This window comes from Gymnodraco acuticeps, unplaced genomic scaffold (assembly GCF_902827175.1).
Source record: "Gymnodraco acuticeps unplaced genomic scaffold, fGymAcu1.1, whole genome shotgun sequence".
NCBI classification, from domain to species: Eukaryota; Metazoa; Chordata; class Actinopteri; order Perciformes; family Bathydraconidae; genus Gymnodraco; species Gymnodraco acuticeps.
Genome location: NW_022990590.1, coordinates 4,264,547 through 4,284,710, shown reverse-complemented (window position 1 = coordinate 4,284,710; position 20,164 = coordinate 4,264,547). Strand labels below are relative to the sequence as shown.

The 20,164-nt window shown below is 41.0% G+C and overlaps 1 protein-coding gene across 1 annotated transcript; it reads right to left on the bottom strand.

The window, feature by feature from the left end:
• Positions 1-17,509: 17,509 nt before the first annotated feature.
• LOC117554229 lies at positions 17,510-18,554 on the bottom strand. Its single transcript, XM_034228551.1, has 2 exons — positions 18,455-18,554; positions 17,510-18,272 (listed from the first exon to the last, which is right to left on the bottom strand). The coding sequence occupies exon 2, from the start codon at positions 18,179-18,181 to the stop codon at positions 17,510-17,512; it is 672 nt and encodes a 223-aa protein (XP_034084442.1). The 5' UTR covers positions 18,182-18,272; positions 18,455-18,554.
• Between the last annotated feature and the right edge of the window lie 1,610 nt (positions 18,555-20,164).

Below are 20,164 nucleotides of genomic sequence, written 5' to 3'. Positions count from 1 at the left end.
CACTATGTAACACTCAAGCTTCTATTGGCTAGTGCTCCAACACATTGTACCTGATATGCTAAGGGAAGAACATTTATTTTCGGTTGACAAATCACTACAGACCCGGTGAGCTAACCAATCAGAGCAGACTGGGCTCCTGGTTCAGAGTTTGAAAAGAGGTGTTGCAGCACAAATCATGTAAACCTGTCACGGTAGAGGCACAAAATACAAATATGCACCTGAAAATGAGCACAATATGTCTTCTTTAATACATTCATATTTTAATATTGGCTGCAGTGGACTTCCATATTCCTGTACTACAGTATATGAAAATAAAAGTCTGCACGTACCTAACTTCCCTCTCCACTCTCCTTGTCTTTCTGCCTTGAAGAAGCCAAGGGGAAGGCCGCTCCAGATTAATGACATGAGCCATTTTACAAGCTAACTGCAAACATGGAGAGGCATTCTAAAAAGACAGCTCTAATTCAATATTAAACTAATCCATCTGGCCTACGTCACTGAATGCAGATGGCTATCAGGACCAGAAACAACCTTGAGTCCAAAGACAGAGGAACACTGATTCTCATTACTCAGTCTCAATCTCCTTCACTGTGCGTCTCTTTGGCTTTACTCCGACATTGCAGAGTGTGTATGGCCTCCTGATTGGCCCAATGTGTTTCTCCCCTTTTTTTCGGTCCATTCTCTGTCGTGATGCTCCTTCTTTGTGCTTATCAGTGACTGTAATAATCTATAATGTGAAAAATAATTAGTATTTCCAATTTCATAGCTCTGTATCAAGGAACACTGATTAATGCAGAAAGCAGGGGTAATTTCCTGCCTCTTCGTAAGCACTCCTGCTCTGGCAACATAATTAGGTGTCACCGCTCAGATGAAAATTATATCTTCTCCATCATTTAAAATCCTCATTTTGCAAAGGCTACATAGATCAATAGCACAGAGGGGAGCGTGCAGCCTGGCGGAGACGCAATGCAAATGGAATTGAGTTCAGTGTAGCAGCAGTATTGACTCTCGAAGGCTAATCCATGTCTTGACTTTCTGATTGAGTTATACACAGCAGCACAAAGCTTCTCGACTGGATGATTTCCAATTGAAGCAGGAACTTCAGTCTGTGGGAAAAAAAGCAATCCAAACAAAAATAAGACTTCCAAAGTGTATTTCTTCCTCCGTTATTGGCTCTTTCATCAGCCATTTCAAGGTCGTGTTCCTACCACTTAGCACACCCCCCCCCCGCTAACCTTTTCCATGTCCATTTCTGTAGGCCTACTCTTGTTTTCATCCCACATACTCCCCTGTTGTCACACCCTCATCCTCGCAGTGTTTCCATCCCTCCCCCCCTCCCTCTCTGCCTCTGTAATCAGAGCTGTGTCTGAGCAGTGTTTACAGGGTCTTCCCAGGGGCCTGCCAGTGTGACACATTCACTTTACAACTACTCACCTCGCCTCACCTTGCATTCCCTCTCCTTGCTTTTGAGGAAGCGGCAGAAAACATCCCCCCCTCGCACACTCCGCCTCCTGCATCCAACCCTAAATATCCATCCTCAACCTCTCCCACCCCTGCTGCGCTCCCCTAGCAATGGCACACCGGTAGGAGGCCTTCTTATCTTTCAGCTCAAATGGAGCCTCGTCTCTTCGGGCATCTTGGTTATACATCTCAGTCAGACCATGAGACTGGAACACGATCATTTAACACTGACTGGGAGCGACCGGCCGGCTGTATTCAGCGAGATAAACCGTGAAAATATATGGCTTGTGGACAGTTATTCAACAAATCATATGGATTCAAATGGGAGAAGTTAATAATGCTACTGATGAGTGTGTGCACTTATGAGGCAAGCGCAGATGTTTTGCTGAAGGATTTGACTTCTTAAGCATCCTCAGTTGTTACTTAAAGCTTGTTGTGTTACAGTTACAGGGTAGATTTTTTCGTTTGACACGTCTATTTATATGAGCGTCAGATGAGCTGATTGGCTGTGGAGCTGACTGATTGCTCTTGAGGGAAGGTGGTAATTAATCTGTCATATGGTGACTGATTATAGCTTTGAAATATGTCACTGTTCCAACTCCATCATAAGTTCTCCGACAGGAGGCTTTCATGTGCGTTCACACAGGCAGACAGAAGGACAGCTATCTAGCACCCACTTCGTGAAGTCACAAGACATCTGTGTGTGTACAATTGTCACAAAATATGGCAGTATTCGGATAAAACATTTAAAAAACAACGGTGCTTCTGCTGCCATCACAGCTTGTCTGCTTGAAAGTGTCAGAATATTTTAAAGAACATATGTTGCGGTGGTAGTTTAAAAGTGGACAGGCTGTTAAATCTGACTTTAAATCTAAAGCAGAAATATCAAAGAAACCAGCCAACCGAAGAGTTACCAAGTTAGTTAGATGATTCATGCTTATACGCCTCAGTTAAACGCATTTCACAGGGAACTTTTCCTGTCTTACAAAACAAAAATGTAAATATCTGAGGAGATCAAACTACCCAGCTCCAGTTTTTGCCCTGAGGCAGCCAAATCGGCAAAACAGCAGACATTTTATGGAGGAGCACTTTATAAACCAATATTCCACTGGGGACGTGTAACATGAAAACTGAGTCACATCCTTTGCTTGCGGGCAAAATATTTAGCAAGTCATTTTTTTCCACGCCACACTAACAAATTCAGGTTAGAAGCCCACATTGTAGGTGTATTAAAAATGACCTACTTAGAACAAGAACATGTAAGGAATCTACAGCATGTCAGCTGATGGATAAAATATTTTTGATCATATAGCATAATAATTTGGTTCTTTTGTGGTGATTACTTCTGACTAAAATAGGTCCTTTTTCTCATGGGTCTCCACTGTATCAGGGCTGCGTTAATGACCGTGGGTATTCACTCATTTTCCAGGTCCAGGGCTGGAAGGAATTCAATCTCATCATCACACGGAATGTGAATGAGGAGCTAAGGGTCAGAGTTGAGCATGGCCATTATCATACTGCTTATAATCACTAACGCGGTTCATTCAGTTCAGGTTTCTTGTCCCTTAGCAGAAAGAAGAAACAAAGTATGAAGAATGTTCTATTGGATATGGGGCAGGGGAGGTACTGGATGTAAAAATATGATGGATGATGTGATGTATTGTTTTTAGGAAGCCTATTAACATCTTTCTTTTGTTAGACTTTGGGGAAGAAATGAGAGACGGCCATCACAGGGAACTCAATTGTACCGTGAAGTTTGACATGGGGAGAAAAATCAACGCCCCCCCAATGGAGTTAAAAGCATGTCACCGGGGTCAGATTCCTCTGCATAGTGCGATTCCTCTCCATCTACACGTCTAACACCAATCCTGGTGGGGTAAGGCATCAATACTCTCTTTTATGTCGGGAGACAGCGATCAATGGATCTCTCTTTCCCCAAACGGAAGCACTCCATATTCAGTGGTTGATTTCATGGCTGGATATCCGACACACCACTTAATGGATGCTGTGTGTTCATCTGCTTGTGTGCGGTTCAGTGTACAGCTGTAAATTGTATATAAGGTGATTAATCAACGTACAGTAGGTGTATTGAACTCAACACGTGCAGTCGGGTATTCCCTCACTCAGATTGGTGTTCTGGTAATGAGAACTCGCTAACATTCAGCTCATACAAAGTGCAGTTCATTGTTAATTAGTGTTATTATACAGGGAAGGTGTTAAAACTGAAAACATGAATACATTATTTTGTAAGTAAAAAAGTTTCAAGCTTTATGTGTGTGACATCACTATATAACTCTCATGCTTCTATTGGCTTGTGCTCCAACACTTTGTACTTGATAGGTTAAAGGGTGGGACATCTCTAAACGACATTCACAACAGAGCCAACCAGCTAACCAATCAGAGCAGACTGGGCTCTGGTTTCAGACAGAGGGTGAAAAGAGGACATTAAAGGTCACCTATTATGCAAAATCCACTTTTTCATGTCTTTTATACATAGACATATGTCCCCTCTGTGTAAAGAGATTCTGAAAGTTTCAGGAAAAAATATTAGCTCTCTTTTTGTCCTGATCCATTTATATAAAAACTGAAAATGAGCTGATCAGACTTTGGCCACTTTGTGATGTCATAATGTTTTTTTATATACTAATTCACCTTAGAGGTAATTGTCACCTTAGAGCAGCGTTTCTCAAAGTGTGGGGCGCGCCCCACTGGTGTGATAGGTGGGTCACGAATGGACGCGATGAACGGGAGATTATTATTAAATATTTTTTAAATAGATTCTTTGGACCTCAGGCCGGAATCGAATCTTGGTCCTCGCGGGCGGTAGTGGACTGTTACAGCCAGAGACTCGCAACGGCGGTGGACTTTCACAGCGCTGCTGCGCCGGACCCGACGGAGCCGCCGGAGCCTTGCAACGGCGCGTGTTTGCGGCGGCGGATGCGGCGGCGAATGCGGTACCGGCGCAGCGATGCTGTGAAAGTCCACGGCCCACCTATGCCAGAGCCAGCAGCCCACCGAAGGCAGCAGCCCACCAACGGCAGTGTCCCACCGGGAAAAGTCCCTAATCTCCCGATAGCCAATCCGAGCCTGCTCACACACATCTGAAACCAAAATAATTTACAGACATATGTAAAAATCTCTCATACACACATGTGAAACGCTCTCACACAAACACACAACAGCGTTGCAGTCGGGAAGAAAAGCAATGTGGAGCGGCACCTCACCACTTCATAAGGAGTTTAACCGTGACACTTTTTTGGATTATTGAAAAGTATACAGCTCCCTTTCATATGAGTGTTGAGAGCTGTATCCATAAATTCATTTTGTGCTCAAAGTGCACCAGAATGATGCATTTAACTTAAAATAAATCTTTCCCGGGGGTGCATGCCCCCGGACCCCCCTAGAGGATGTGAGGTCCACCCCCAAATAAAGCAGGTTCAAATAATTAAATGGAATACATTTTATTTTAGTAAACACTGAAAATGGGTCCCACAGACCCAAACAGCACACAAAGGTTAAAGGTAAGCATATAATAATGTTAAAATGTGCTAAATATACACTGCAAAAAAACTAAAAAAGAGGAGTAAAAGTAGCTCACGACTTGTTTTATTTTTTGAAAGTAGTTCTCATCCTAAAAAAGGTTGGTGACCCCTGTTATAGAACGATACATTTGACAATTTTAAGCTATGCCTACCATTTTATTGGAGCGATGAGGAACAGGTGGGGCTTGAAAAGGCCCACCTGTTCAAAGTGGGGAATGACAGAAAAAGTTTGAGAACCACTGCTGTAGAGATATCAAAATATAATTAGGAAACCTGAAAATGAGCATAATAGGGCCCCTTTAATTTTGACCGGTAAAAACACAATTTACCACCATCAGTTGATAAAATAAATGAATTGAAGGACTAACGGTCGGATGTACGGATAACATATAGGGATAGACAGTGTCACACACAAACTGAGCTTTACATTACCTGCTATCTGGAGGTAATAAGTACATCTGACAGACTTCTCAGGCATAATATAAAAGTGAATGCATGAGTTCTGTGAAATCGATTATTATGTTCCCGTGCTCAGCTTCAGAGCAAAAAATAATACATTTGAATTATATTGTCATGTCGAGAGATCAGCAGGTATCAGGTTGGAATTTATATCCAGTTAGCCTAAGCTGGGAACCATTTAAGCTTCCTTCTCTCATACTATTTATCCTATACATGTTCGGGCAATTGTTTCATGTATTTTTCCATGTGAGCGCAGGACCTGGTGAAATATCAGGAAATCTTCCATCATTGCCCAGTGGGAAGAAGGTTTCCAGGTAAAGCATGAAATAGATTGCATCATTTGTATGTACGATAACCGACTATATATGACCTAGGTGTGTGTGTGTGTGTGTGTGTGTGTGTGTGTGTGTGTGTGTGTGTGTGTGTGTGTGTGTGTGTGTGTGTGTGTGTGTGTGTGTGTGTGTGTGTGTGTGTGTGTGTGTGTGAGCATTCCCTAGATAATTGAGTCTGTTGATGCTTATGTCTGCATGTACAGGGAGCCTATCTATGACCCCAGGTTTTGTATCTTCTCAGGGTCATATTTCCCCCTCAATATCCTCTCAATAAGACACATAAATAAGACCTTCAAAGAGCTTTATATGTTTTTTTTCTCTATAGGTCATAAACAACTATGTTTCTCTCGGTCGCACTACTTCAGTCTACAACATACTGTTTTTTACTCCTCCAAACATATGGCCTAATATGTGCAGAGAAGATTTGTTATTGACTTTAGACACTGATATAGGCTATGTGGATTTTAACCATTCAAACTGTTGTTTAAGATAGTAATGCAAAAAATAGCCCTTACCAATTTTTTACAATGAGGACCCTGAGAAAACAAGACCCTGTGAGCATAGAGATGACGAGGTTTTTTTATGTGACTGAAATGTTTTCGTCATGGTCAATGTTTCAACCCCACCTCTTCAACACTCATCCTGAACACCGCTGTCCCACAGGGCTGTGTGCTGAGTCCCATCCTATAATTGCCCTTCACACATGACTGCACTCCTGTGCTTGGCTCGAATACCATAATTATACAGTTTGCAGATGATACAACGGTGGTTGGCCTCATCACCATCAACAATGAGTAGGACTGCAGGGAGTTGGTCCAGCACCTGGTGGCTTGGTGCGCTGACTGGACCGCAACACCAAGAAGAGTAAGGAGCAGATTGTAGACTTCAGAAGGTCAAAAGGCAGCAAACACACATCCATCAGCATTAACATGACAGAGGTTCAGTATGTTCTTCTGGCTTTAAGTTTCTGGGTATCACCTAGGACCTCTCTTGGGCGCTCAACACTTCGGCCCCGGGTAAGAAGGCTCCCCAGTGTCTCTTCTTCCTCAGGAGACTGAGGAAAGCCCCTGTGTCTCCTAACATTCTGGTGAACTTCAACCGCTGCACCATTGAGAGCATCCTCTCAAATGCATTACAGTCTGGTACGTCAACAGCACTACCTCAGACCGAAAATCACTGCAGATGGTGGGAAGAACTGCCCAACTCATTACCGGTTCTCTCTTTGCTATCGAGACAGTCCAGCACTCGTCAGTGTCACCTATCACCCCGTCCTCAGTCTGTTTGCACTCCACACATTGAACTCCAGGATGACAGCTGCCTGCCCTTGGTCGTGCATTTGAGTAACACCATGATATGTACAGAAATTCATCTGCCATACCTACACTGTAAGGCAGGGGTGGGGAACCTCAATTTGGTACGGCCCTCGAGGTAATTTATAAACACGCAAAAAAGGAAAAAATGTAAGAAATCTAGACCGCAAAATAATTAAACAAGCGAGTGCCTGTTTTTCCTGGCCACGGTCAGGGTCCTTGAACACAACACGAGCCTAACGTGTCATCACGTGGTATATGTCTCGTCTGACTGGGGTGTAGTTCTGCCGGAGAGCACCAGAACGCCGCTCCGCTCCGGCACTTCAAAAATTGCAGAACCCATAAGGAGCCGTACACATGCTGCAGTTTTTGCGTGGCTGTGTCTTTAGTTGAAAGCCCAGTGGCGATATGTCATACTGATCATACAGTCAATAACTGTGTTGTTATTATCATCTGGTTAGCTAGCTATGCTAACGAATATAAGAAGCTTTTTCTCCAACCGGTGAGGTAAAGGCACATCTTTATATGATCATTATAGTTATAAAACAATAAGAGAATAAAGTAAACTACTATATAAAATGCTATATGACGGTAAAATAAAAAATAAAAATGATACAGTTTGAAAGGAGAGTGATTTGTACGGAAGAGGATTAGGGCCACATAAAAAAATTTTTTGTGAGGATTTAAAAAAAAAAAAAAAAAAATTTTGTTCTGAGAAAAAAGTCAGAATTCTGACTTTAATCTCAGAATTCTGATTTTTTTCTCAGAACAAAAAAACATGTTTTTTTTGGGAGAAAAAAAGTCAGAATTCTGACTTTAATCTCAGAATTCTGACTTTTTTCTCAAAACAAAAAAAAAACATTTTTTTTGGGAGAAAAAAAGTCAGAATTCTGACTTTAATCTCAGAATTCTGACTTTTTTCTCAGAACAAAAAAACATTTTTTTTGGGAGAAAAAAAGTCAGAATTCTGACTTTAATCTCAGAATTCTGACTTTTTTCTCCCAAAAAAAAAACATTTTTTTTGGGAGAAAAAAAGTCAGAATTCTGATTTTAATCTCAGAATTCTGACTTTTTTCTCAGAACAAAAAAACATTTTTTTTTTTGGGAGAAAAAAAATCAGAATGCTGACTTTAATCTCAGAATTCTGACTTTTTTCTCAGAACAAAAAAAAAACATTTTATTTGGGAGAAAAAAGTCAGAAATACCGGTAACTGTAGAACCAGCTTCACTGCGATTTACACATTGCAGATGGTTGTAAAATGACTTATTATGGTTTCCTCTTGGACCCCTCTGGCACGCAGAAATGCACTCACGTCCTCCATTGTTGCCTACTGCAATGTGTAAATCGCAGTGAAGCTGGTTCTACAGTTACCGGTATTTCTGAGAAAAAAGTCAGAATTCTGAGATTAAAGTCAGAATTCTGACTTTTTTTCTCCCAAAAAAAAAATGTTTTTTTGTTCTGAGAAAAAAGTCAGAATTCTGAGATTAAAGTCAGAATTCTGACTTTAATCTCAGAATTCTGACTTTTTTCTCCCAAAAAAAAAAATAATTTTTTGTTCTTAGAAAAAAGTCAGAATTCTGAGATTAAAGTCAGAATTCTGACTTTTTTCTCAGAACAAAAAATAATTATATTTTTTTCAAATCCTCACAAAAAAATGTTTTATGTGGCCCTAATCCTCTTCTGTAGATTTGTAAAATATCCATAAAGAAAAAGAAATCTGCTTGCAGTTCTGTTTCATCTGGCCTGTTGAGAGATGTATCCATAGATCTCTTAATGTTGCTCTCAAAGTGCACCAGATTGATGCTTTTAACTTCAACATTTAAAAAAAAAAAAACCTTCCGGACCCCCCTAGAGGAGGTTAGGTCCCCCACCACTTAAATCATTTCCACATGGATATGAAACTAAATACATTTGCACACATCTTGTGTCCATATCTTTCTGTTTTGGTGGTCATGCCTACGCGAGTCATGGTAAGATATCTGGATTAAGAGGTTGCTTTTTCTTTGCACAGCATGAAAGAAAGGCGAAATTAATGGGCTGTGATTTTAGTTTTTTCAAGCAGAGGTCAATAATTTGTACGGCCTTCGGAGGATGTTGAAAAAATTGAAATGGCCCTTGAGAGGAAAAAGGTTCCCCACCCCTGCTGTAAGGTCTTGTGCTTGAGCATCCACACATATTACATGTAATCATATTAGATTTGTTGAATCAATACGCTTAGTTTGAATAATGGATTGGCAAAATAGCCTATGGATAAACAATGTTTAGCTAAATTGACTTTTTTGTCTTTTCCCCATTCTCCGTTCTGCCTAAGAAACTCTAAAGCCTACTAAAAATCCTCCATCTTATTTCAACCTGTTTTTCACCTGAGGATTTCCTTTGGGCTGCTTTATGAATAACTATTAACTGGATCAGGGTATAGTGTTAACTGTCAGGGGAAATTCTTAGAAAACATCATGAATCTGAGAATTTTCTTAGAAGTTCATTACTTGGAGCAACTCTTTATACTAAGACACATTTATGAATCAGGCCCCAATGGTTCAGGTGAAAATGGAAAATGTTGAATCTTTGTGATGAAAGCCACCTCCACACTCGACACATTAAGAGCTTCTAGTCATGCACACAACCTCGCTTTCTCCGACACACACACACACACACACACACACACACACACACACACACACACACACACACACACACACACACACACACACACACACACACACACACACACACACACACACACACACACACACACACACACACACACACACACACACACTCAAATGGCTTGTGAATGTAAATCACTCCCTTAACGGCCTGTGGAACCGGCTGAGGCGAGGAGACTCAGTCTCAACTCTATGAATAGCAAAGCAGATCCAGCTGGGACTGCCAGCCATCAACATAAATAACAGATTAACATCTTTTCTTTTACAGATTAAACATTATCTTCCCCGACACGCTAAATGAATCGCTGCAATTCAGACAGCGCACATTTAGGACCAGTCCTGCATAGAGAGCAGTGGATGCAATAGTGTAGTTATGGGTGCTGTTAAAAACATTCCTGGATTAGCTTTTCGCCTCACAATTCTGCATCTGATCGCTGTTGTTTTGTGAAACAAAAATAATGAAAAGGTAAGAGTCTTGGGTTATTACAGTCCTTAAATAGTAGTTACCTATAATGAAGTTATATGAGATGTTGTTGGCTTTACTGAACAGTCTGCTTGATTTGTCCAAAGACAATTTTAACTGGATTAAAACCTAGAAAAACATTTCCTGTAGTGTTATGTGAAACTCTCACAGATGTGTATCATTGGGTCGGCTAGCTTTATTCTGTGCTAGCTTTGGTGTTTCAAAGGGTAGGAAAGAAATAGTTTCTCGACCTTTGAAGTAAAACGGGTTTCATTCGAGACAGCGTGGAAGTGAAGTGGCTGATGACACACAGATCAGTATTACTCACTAGAGCAGACCTCCACAGCTGAGGGAGCAATGTGGCCCCAGCGCTGTCTGTCAGCACTGTGATATACACTCGCACAGAGAGAGTTGTGGGTATGGAAAGGGAGGTAGGATTTGATGGGTACATGCTGCTCAAACAACGAATGGCCGCTGGGCTTCTGTGTGTGTGCGCGCGCGAGAGACAGTTCACAGAGACTGAAAAAACGTGTAGCCTTTAAGGGATTGACTTTTATTTCATGGCACGATGTCACATTTTTAAGCGTCAAACCAGCAGTTCTTTATGTGTGCCGGAGGTTTTCAAGCCCACGTTTTTTTTTCTAAAATGCAAATGGACCTTTCTGCTTTTTTGTCCAATAAAGAGAAGAATCAAGATAGGGTAGAGGCATTGTTTGTTTGTCATCACACAGTGACATTTATGCTCATCTCTAGGCCCGCAGCGAGGTAGCAATTTAAATGTTAACATGGAACCGGTAGCACTGGCAGGATACGAAAGTAAACATGGCATCTCTTAAACAGAAAAACCCATTCCTCCCCATGGGCTTTGAATAAGATTCCTATTGTCTATCATGCATGGTTTTTCTGCCCATGTACACTAATAGAGAATTGAAATGACGTCTGGCAAAATTGTTTGAGTAATCATAATTAAAAATCAAAGGATTGAGGTAATTAAAAGAAACACCTTTGCAGGATGCAGGATGTACACAAATAAGCCAATGGCAATGAGCCTATATAGATCACAAACAAACCCAACTAAAATATTCTCTGAAAAAAACACTGGACTTTTAATTTCCACAGAAAATAAGTTCTGATTGGTTTGGTATCAACATAAGGTTTGTAAACCTGCACTATGATATAAACATATAATCACCCTATAAGGTTAATATTACATTGCAAACTGTTCACATTGCATGCTTGCACATCCAACAGTCATAAAGGTTTAGCATTCATTTTTAATCATTTTTGTGTCCCATGATAAATAAAAGTCAAATATTTATTTTAGCTCTATTTTGGTCTCCACCGACTTCTGAGCAAAATCACTATTTAGCTGCAAATGCTCCACATTTTTATCATGATACATCCAATATTCCCTAGCTCAATTGGTACTGAAGTCATGAGCTGTTTCATTAAGAAGGACATTTGAGGTGTTAACTTGACTTATTTAATGTGGTTATGATTACCTCCGCCAAGGTTTTGTCGAATGTGGTTTTTAAGTGTGTTTGTCAGCAGGATTAAGGGAAAAATTACCAGCCCAATTTTCATGAAACTTGGAGATTGGTAAAGCACGGGCCTATAAGGAACCAATTATATTCTGGAGCAGACGCGAAATCACAGGGCGAATACACAAAATATTTTTCACTTATGGAAAGGGTCTTGGAGGAGATCTGCACTCTGCAGGTGCCCTTCTGGTTGTGTGAGATGTATTATATCCTTGCTGGGAAAAAGAGCACTTTTGCAACAAATTAAAGTGTTTAACTTTAAAAGGAAATGTCACTTATGGTTAGCACCTCATTGTGTTGCCCCTCTTTTTTAATTAGTGTTAAAGTGATTTCACATTTCAATGTGTTCATGTGTTTGAAAGTAATTACCCTTTTTTAACATTCTCACCTAGGTGAAAAAACTGGATAACACCTCAAATGATCTTTAACACCGGGAGATATTATAGATGTAAGGAAATGGCACTTCTGTAACTATTCTTATTTCTAGGCTTCCAGAAGGCAAATCAGAGCGCCTATAATAAAATGTTGCTTTACCAACATCCCTGCAAGCAGCTACTGTGCTACAACAGTTGGTACATTACCAGGCGTGAATCAGTAGAAGCACTGTGGCTCTCTGAGTGGTCTTCAACCAGAACGTCGCTTTAATGGGATCCTAGGAGCCCTACATATCAAGGATGATGGTCGGACAGGGAAACGCCTGTTTCTCTAGGAAATAATGAGGTCATTCGGTGTATAATGAGGCAACTGATGTGGGGTGGAGGGGGGGCAGCAAGACACGAGGGATTTCAGGCTCTACTCAACATCATTTTGTCGAAACAGGTTTTGGATTACAATTCCTTACCCTGTGTTGTCTCCCTTCCTCCCCCTTCGCCTACTGTCTTTAACACACTGTAATTTTGTCGTGTCATCAGTACCAGCACGGTGTGACAACCCGCTGCTTTTAATCATTCTCAATCAGGAGGGATTGTTTCTCTCTCTCTCTTCCTCTCTCCCCCCTCCCCTCCATCCTCTCTGCAGGACTCAGACAAAATGGAGAAGAATGAAACATGTGCGTAACCTTTTCAAGGACAGCAGTGAGGATGGGCCGTCCGGCTGGAAAGCACTTTAGGAAAAGAAAACCACTGGTGCGGTTAATACAGAAAAGAAGAAGAGAGAGAAAATAGATGAGGGGGCCTGAAAGCCGACTATGATGACTTCTATATATAGACGCTGCTGCGCGTGGTGAAGGCCTGCAACGCTAAGACGCCATGCTCTTCCAGCTAAAGGGATTTCACACAGAAAATGTGTGTGTCAGGGAGTGTGTGTGCACGCATGTATCTGCATGTGTGCGTGTGTTTATTAGGAGCAGAGATTACACTGAGCGCTGCTGCCGACAAGAGGAGAGAAGAGGCGGAGGAGAGGAGCTGCAGGAGCTGTGGCGTCCTTAATTAGAAAGCAAACAACCTCAGGCCTTATCCCTTACAGGATAAATGCTTATGTATTCCTCTGAAGGGCTATTATTACAACACTTTTCTACTCAGCAATTTCCAGATAATTAAATGTTACAAGGACCTATTTTTCTTGCCAGGATTGTACAGGTTTCTTTTTTAGGTTGCACGTATTATTCATCGAAGAAGCCATCTTTTATTCTTCCAGGACTGTTAAAGAAAAGTAGGCTGCAAATTATCCCTTTAAAAAATGTTGAGTAGATCAAACTCTGAGTCATGTGATGGGGGATTTTTGCTGTTATGGATATGCAACTAACGAAATTGGTTCAGAAACTAAGTGTTAAATAAATATTTTAAACAGGTTTTCTTTTCGTAGTTATTTTTTAACTGATGCAATAATCTGTGTTGATTTGATCTGACTGATTCAAATTCAAGTCCATGTTTCATTCTTTTTCTCAGATGTTTCTTAATTTAATATTTATTTTTTTCACTTTGTTTCGCATGCGTATGGTTTAATATTAAATATTAGTTTTCAAAACCCCCGGCGCTTGTATAAATGTATTTGTTTTTCAACCAGAAAAATATTTCTAGTAAAAGCATTTTGCACACATGAGGCTGAAGGCTATCATTATCCCCTTCTTTTTTTCTTCTTTCTACTTTTCAACTGAGCTGGCACTATCTGAGGTTGCCAACACAGCCATTAGTGAAAAGTATATGCTGAATTTGCCATCAGACTCATTTGTAATATATTCTAATCTTGTAAAACTACAAAATGTGACAAAAGCTCAAATCACATCTAATAGATGGATAATGCAAGTTACCAGATATAGCATGTTCCACACATAGAATAAGTAATAAGAAATTAGAAATGTCATAGAATAAGTCTAATAAGGAACTCATTTTACACAATGCTTTCAACGCTGTTAATTCATTAGAAGAATGCACTTCCATACTTCTATGAAATAGTTGTTAAGACAATAGTCAATGTAAAAGATAAACAATAATTGAAACATAAGCATACATTTAAAAAGAATGAAATGTGGTTTTTGCACCAATGTCACTTCCCAATGGCAAAACAGAGTGGCATTTTGTGTATGTTTAACCAATGCGGGATTATGTTATATGTGTGGTTAGCCAATGGTCCCAACATTTGGTGAGCTTACTGCTGGGCATACCCTTGTCTTATTTTAATAAGAAAAACGTCTCCATTAGCTCCCATGGAGACTGTGAGTGGAGACGGAGGTAAATAAAAGACTCCTGATTGTGAAATAATGAGTATGCCAGTTGCTACTCAGCAGCCGGCTGCTGCTGTCAGCATGTTTGGAATCGCTGTGAAAAGAAGTGTAACAGGGGAATGATGGGAGCTATAAAGATTGTTATAAAGATAACCAACATACCACCTACCAACCACTTCACTTGATGAAAGCAGATTGGCAGATAGGACAGACATACCCTTGGTACATTAGTTCATTATGCTCAGAGATGATATCATTAGAGCATTAACAAGGTCATATTCTCTGGGCTCACACCCACTGAGATGAATGACAAGGGAATTGCCCCTGTCTCAAAGTGAAGCAACTGACTTGCTTTAGAAAATAATTATGTGTGATTTCACCTTCATTCAGGCCCTGTGAGACAACTGGTGCCGTGGAATCACTGCCCCTGTGTATAAAAACGTGCTAGCACACAACACACACACATGTAATCAATAATACACCCAAGTTGCCCTGGGTTGACTTGTCAATGCAACTCTTTTATATTTTAAGAGTTGGGGGCAGCTTTTCTGTATATTTCATGACCAGTCAGAAAAACTTCAACCAGGTCACAAAAACCACTAGCAGAACCACCACATTTAACCATTTTTGTTGTGTCTCGTCACATTTGTCAGTCATGTTTATGTGTTATGTTTGTCTTTCCATGTTATTTCACGTCATGTCAGGTCTGTCTATTTATGTCATTTCATCTCTAGTCAAGTCCCCGTGTTTCATGTCATGTCTCGTTTTCCATTTTCTGTTTTATTTTGTACTTACCTCTTGTCTCTCATTTCAGGCCCTGTTACTTCCTCCCTTTGTGTGTTTTCCCGCCCTCGTCAGCGTCTGCCTCGCCCCTGATTGTTTCCACCTGTTCCCACTCACCTCATATTTAAATAGTCCTGGCTCCCCCTGTCCTGTGTCAGTTTGTGTTGTTTGTTTCCATGGATGGTCATGCCAGGCTTCAACAAAGAGAGGATCATTTCCAGTCGAGTCAGGTTTTGCTATTTTGTTATTTTTGTAAACTTAAGTTAATCTTAAATTCTCTTTTTGTTACGCTTGTTTTTCCCTCCTTGTGAGCGCTTTTTGTTAAATCCAGTACCTACTCTGTTAAGAGGGATTTTCTGTTTTCTTGAAATTAAAAATATATTTTTTGCTACATTCAAGACTGTCTCTGGGTCGTGTATTTGGGTTCTCCAGTTTGTGTTAAGGTCGTGATCATTTTCAATATAAATGATATATAAACAACCTATATCCAACCTACATAATGCAGCACCAGCTAAATAACTGTTCTAAAGATGTCCTCTTATAATAATAATAATATATTTTATTTATAAGCGCACTTTTCATTTGCGTAAACAAAACTCAAAGTGCTCTTATCCAAAACTATTTCTACAACCCAGGATCTCCAATTAAGTTACTGAGTAAGAAACCTTATTGTCCGCAATGGGGGATAATTGTTGTTCACCTGACCAAAAACAATATGGATTACAAGTAGGATAATAACTCTGAGTAAACAAGTCATAAGAACTTCATTTCAATCATACGCAATCAAATACAGTTCTGTAGGCCTATTACATGAAAGGAACCATTTGCAAATTCTGTACAGTTCCCTATACAGTTTACTATTTATTTAATAATCCAACTGTAGTCGGGCATTGGTGGTCAGTCTAAAGTGCCTTCCTAAATCAAGCAATTACATGGGTACAATGGATAGACCAGAGGCCTGTACTACGAAGCTGGTTCAACCTAACCTGGATATGTTTGAGTTAGCCGGTTGGCCTAATCCAAAACATACACGCTCTCGCTAAACTGTACTACGACGCGGGTTATCAAGTGGATCGCTCAAACTTGCCGTGTCCTATCTAGTTAGGTGCGCGTTCACATGAAAGGGGTGGTATTTGGAGAATTCGACCAATCACAAACATGGACAAGCGTACTGACAGCGCAACGCGTCATACTTCCTGAATGAAAAGTATAATATTAGACATATGAAGAAGTTACACTTTAAACATCCATGACTTAAACACTTTATCCAGGATAAAAGCCACATAGCTGCACCTGCAAGGTGAATATAGCTGGTAAGAGAAAAAGTGTTTGAATGCGTACATTAACAGGTTTATGATATCACTGCCCCGTCTAAAACACGATCTGACTTTAATTACATTTTACTCGGGTGTTTCGTCAACTTAATGTGTTGCTTAAAATAATACTTCTGCATACAGTATATGTGACACTGTCAGGGCCGGCCCTGACCAATTTGCCGCCCTAGGCAAGATTTTAGATGGCGCCCCCCCCCAAAATAAATAAATAAATAAATAAATAAATAAATCACACAGAAGCTGTATACGTTTTTTGGGATATTTTTTTATTTTAACACAAATACAACATTAAAACCTATAATTGCAGTCAGCAGCCTCGCCAACACACCAGTGCTTTCTAAAGGCCTATTCACACATGGCCCCTCCACTTGCTCCCTGCTGAGGTCAGACAGGGCAACAAGTTGCTGCTCTGCTGACAGGCACACAATCCACCTGTACTGATATACAGTCCGTGAGAGACTAATTGCCTCACCTTAAGAGCTGGATGTGTAAGAAGTACAACCCAGAAACATTTACTAATTTAAAACAAAAGCTGCTTTGCTGAACACTTAAACATACTACTTCTGGGTACCGAAATATTTGCTATCAATCACTTCAGTCTTGGTTAAAAGCAAGATTTAGCCAAAATCCAACCATTAAAATACTACAGGCCTCAATCTCACACCTCAACACCTTACCTTAGCCTGACTCTCCTTGCCTTTCTTGAAGCAAAATGATCTATGACATCATCATAAGACAGCTGTTTTGAGACCACATGGTTGATGCTTATGATGGATAGTCCACTGAGACGTTCTTGTCCCATAGAAGCTCTCAGGTAAGTTTTGACCAGTTTGAGCTTTGAGAAGCTTCTTTCAGCAGCAGCCACTGTAACAGGAAGAGTGGCAGAGATTCTCAGAGCAACCCACAAATTGGGGTACATTTCTGTCAGCTTCTTCTCATGAAGGAAGGTCAATAGTTACATGTTTGTCATCTTCTTTGATGGCAAATGTGGAACATTTTGCATTTCTGCAGCAAGTTCCCTGCCATCAATGTCTGGTTGTCCATCATGGGTCAGAGCAGAGCTCAGGGTTTGACAGTGCTTTGGCAGTTCTTCGTTTGATGTGGTGGGAAAGTTGATGAGCACTCCAAACTTGTCATTTACCTCTTCAAGGTGCTGAAATCTCTCATCAAGTGAAGAGAGGGCTGTATCCACAACCACATTAAAAAATGTGATTTCCATTTTTTTAAGTGCATCATCAATAGGCTCATCTGGAGACTCATAACCAAACTGCCGTTTTGTGGATCTCAACCGCTTTTGCTTGAGAACAGACTCCACGTTCATCTCCTCACACATCTCCTTTGCAGTTGTCTGTGCATCAGAAAATCCAGTCCTTCTGTAGCAGGTGAGGGAATCTCCTGTTTTCTTAAGCAGGTCGACAGCCACATCTAACTGCATGGAGGGTGACTGCATCAGTTTGCTCACATGCTGGATCTTGTAGAGGATGTCATACCATATGGTTGTGCAAATGATAAAACGGTAAGATCCAATCTCCTCAGCCAAAGACTGGGCTTCAACTCTCACCACAGGGTCTGCAGTTGTTTCCCTCACCTCCAGAAGAGCCTCTCTGATTTGCCCAGCCTGGTACATTACTGCCTCAACGCTTTTTATCCTGCTTTCCCATCTGGTCTCTGACCACGATTTCAGGGTTGTTTTGACATGTTTCAGCAGGATGTCCCATCTATGCGTGGAGGCAGAGAAGAGTTTGTACAACTTTGTTAAATAGCCAAAGTAGCCTATAGCATCTGGTGAGCTCTTTGCAGCATTAGCTACCACCAGATTTAAGGTGTGAGCACCACAAGGGACAAAAAAAAGCTCTTGGGTTCTGCTGAAGCAACCTAGCCTGAACACCTTTATTCTTACCCTTCATGTTGGCACCGTTGTCATACGACTGTCCTCTGCAGTCCTCAAAGGGGATGTTAAGTTCCTCCAGCCTTTTGAGAATGAGCAATGTCAAACTTTCCCCTGTTGACTCTGCCACAAGAAAGCCCAGGAAATGTTCTTTAACCTGTGGTTTGTCTACTAGTGATACTATCCTGACAATAACAGAGAGTTGTTCTTTATGACTCAGATCAGGAGTGCAATCCAAAATGATGGAGAAATACTTACACGTTTTTATCTCTTCCACAATTGTGTCCAGTATTTTAGAGCTGATTGAGTCAATCAGTTCATTTTGAATTATTTTGCCCATATAATGTGTGTGACTGCCAGCTCCACTTGCCACCCTACCAACATGCTGCTTTATGACTGGATCGAATTTGGCCATAAGCTCCACTTCTTTTAAAAAGTTGCCATTGTCTGGTTGGTTTAATGTGTCTGTGGACCCCCTCAGAGCCAGGTTTCTCTCTGCTAAGGACTGAATTATTGCCACGAATCGGGTGAGAACGTCGCGCCACCTATTTCTCTCAGCCTGAGCAAGGGCCATCTCTTGCATATCTATTGTAAGCCCCCTGGCAAGACGGACGTCTAACTCCTTCCATGTTGCCATGTTTGTGTTGTGCTCCTTGCTTTCTTCGTGTACCTTGAGCAAGTGACTTGCATTTTTCCAGTCCTTTAGTCCTTCCCTATTGAGTATGTAATTTCTCTGTGAAAACATTTTGCAGCAGAAGCAGTGCAAGCTATCATTCTTTTTTGAATACATCAACCAGCTTCTTTAGATTTTTTCTCCGTTGATTAAGACTCTGTTAAAATAGTCTTGCTGACACCTTCTCCCGTCTTTTTGTTTGGGAAAGATAAAACTAGGTTTCATTTGATATGGTCCACTCTGAACAAACTCTGTCCTGTCATTATCAGTAAGAACAGATGGCCAGTCTGCAGGGTCTATTGGTGAAGCCTTTATCCCTGATGCTGTATAACTTGGCTCTGCTGAGGTGGAGGGGACAGGAGCGCTTGATGCTGTATCACTGGGCTCTGCTGAGGTGGAGGAGACAGGAGCGCTTGATGCTGTATCACTGGGCTCTGCTGAGGTGGAGGGGACAGGAGCGCTTGATGCTGTATCACTGGGCTCTGCTGAGGTGGAGGGGACAGGAGCGCTTGATGCTGTATCACTGGGCTCTGCTGAGGTGGAGGGGACAGGAGCGCTTGATGCTGTATCACTGGGCTCTGCTGAGGTGGAGGGGACAGGAGCGCTTGATGCTGTATCACTGGGCTCTGCTGAGGTGGAAGGGACAGGAGCGCTTGATGCTGTATCACTGGGCTCTGCTGAGGTGGAGGGGACAGGAGCACTTGATGCTGCAGGGCTGGGCTCTGCTGAGGTGGTATGAGGCCCAAAAAATGTCAATAGTGCATCTGGAGAGAGAAGAGAAGTATATGTGACCATCAAGAGATGTATTATATTTGCTAGACCAAATTATATTATAGAAATCAGAAAATAGGAGCAGCTCACAAAATAATTAGAATATCATGGAATATATTGCCTCCATGTAGAATTGATGCATTTATCTCTGCAAAAGGAGCCCCGACCAAGTACTGAGTACATATTTGAATAAACTTTTCAGAAGATCGAAATATCTGTATTATAAATCCTTATCTAATATTATACTAGATACAGGATTATTGATTTTCATGATCTGT

Coding starts and splice junctions, on each gene's coding strand:
- LOC117554229 (XM_034228551.1), bottom strand. CDS start 18,181: ATGTACCAGGCTGGGCAAATCAGAGAGGCTCTTCTGGAGGTGAGGGAA.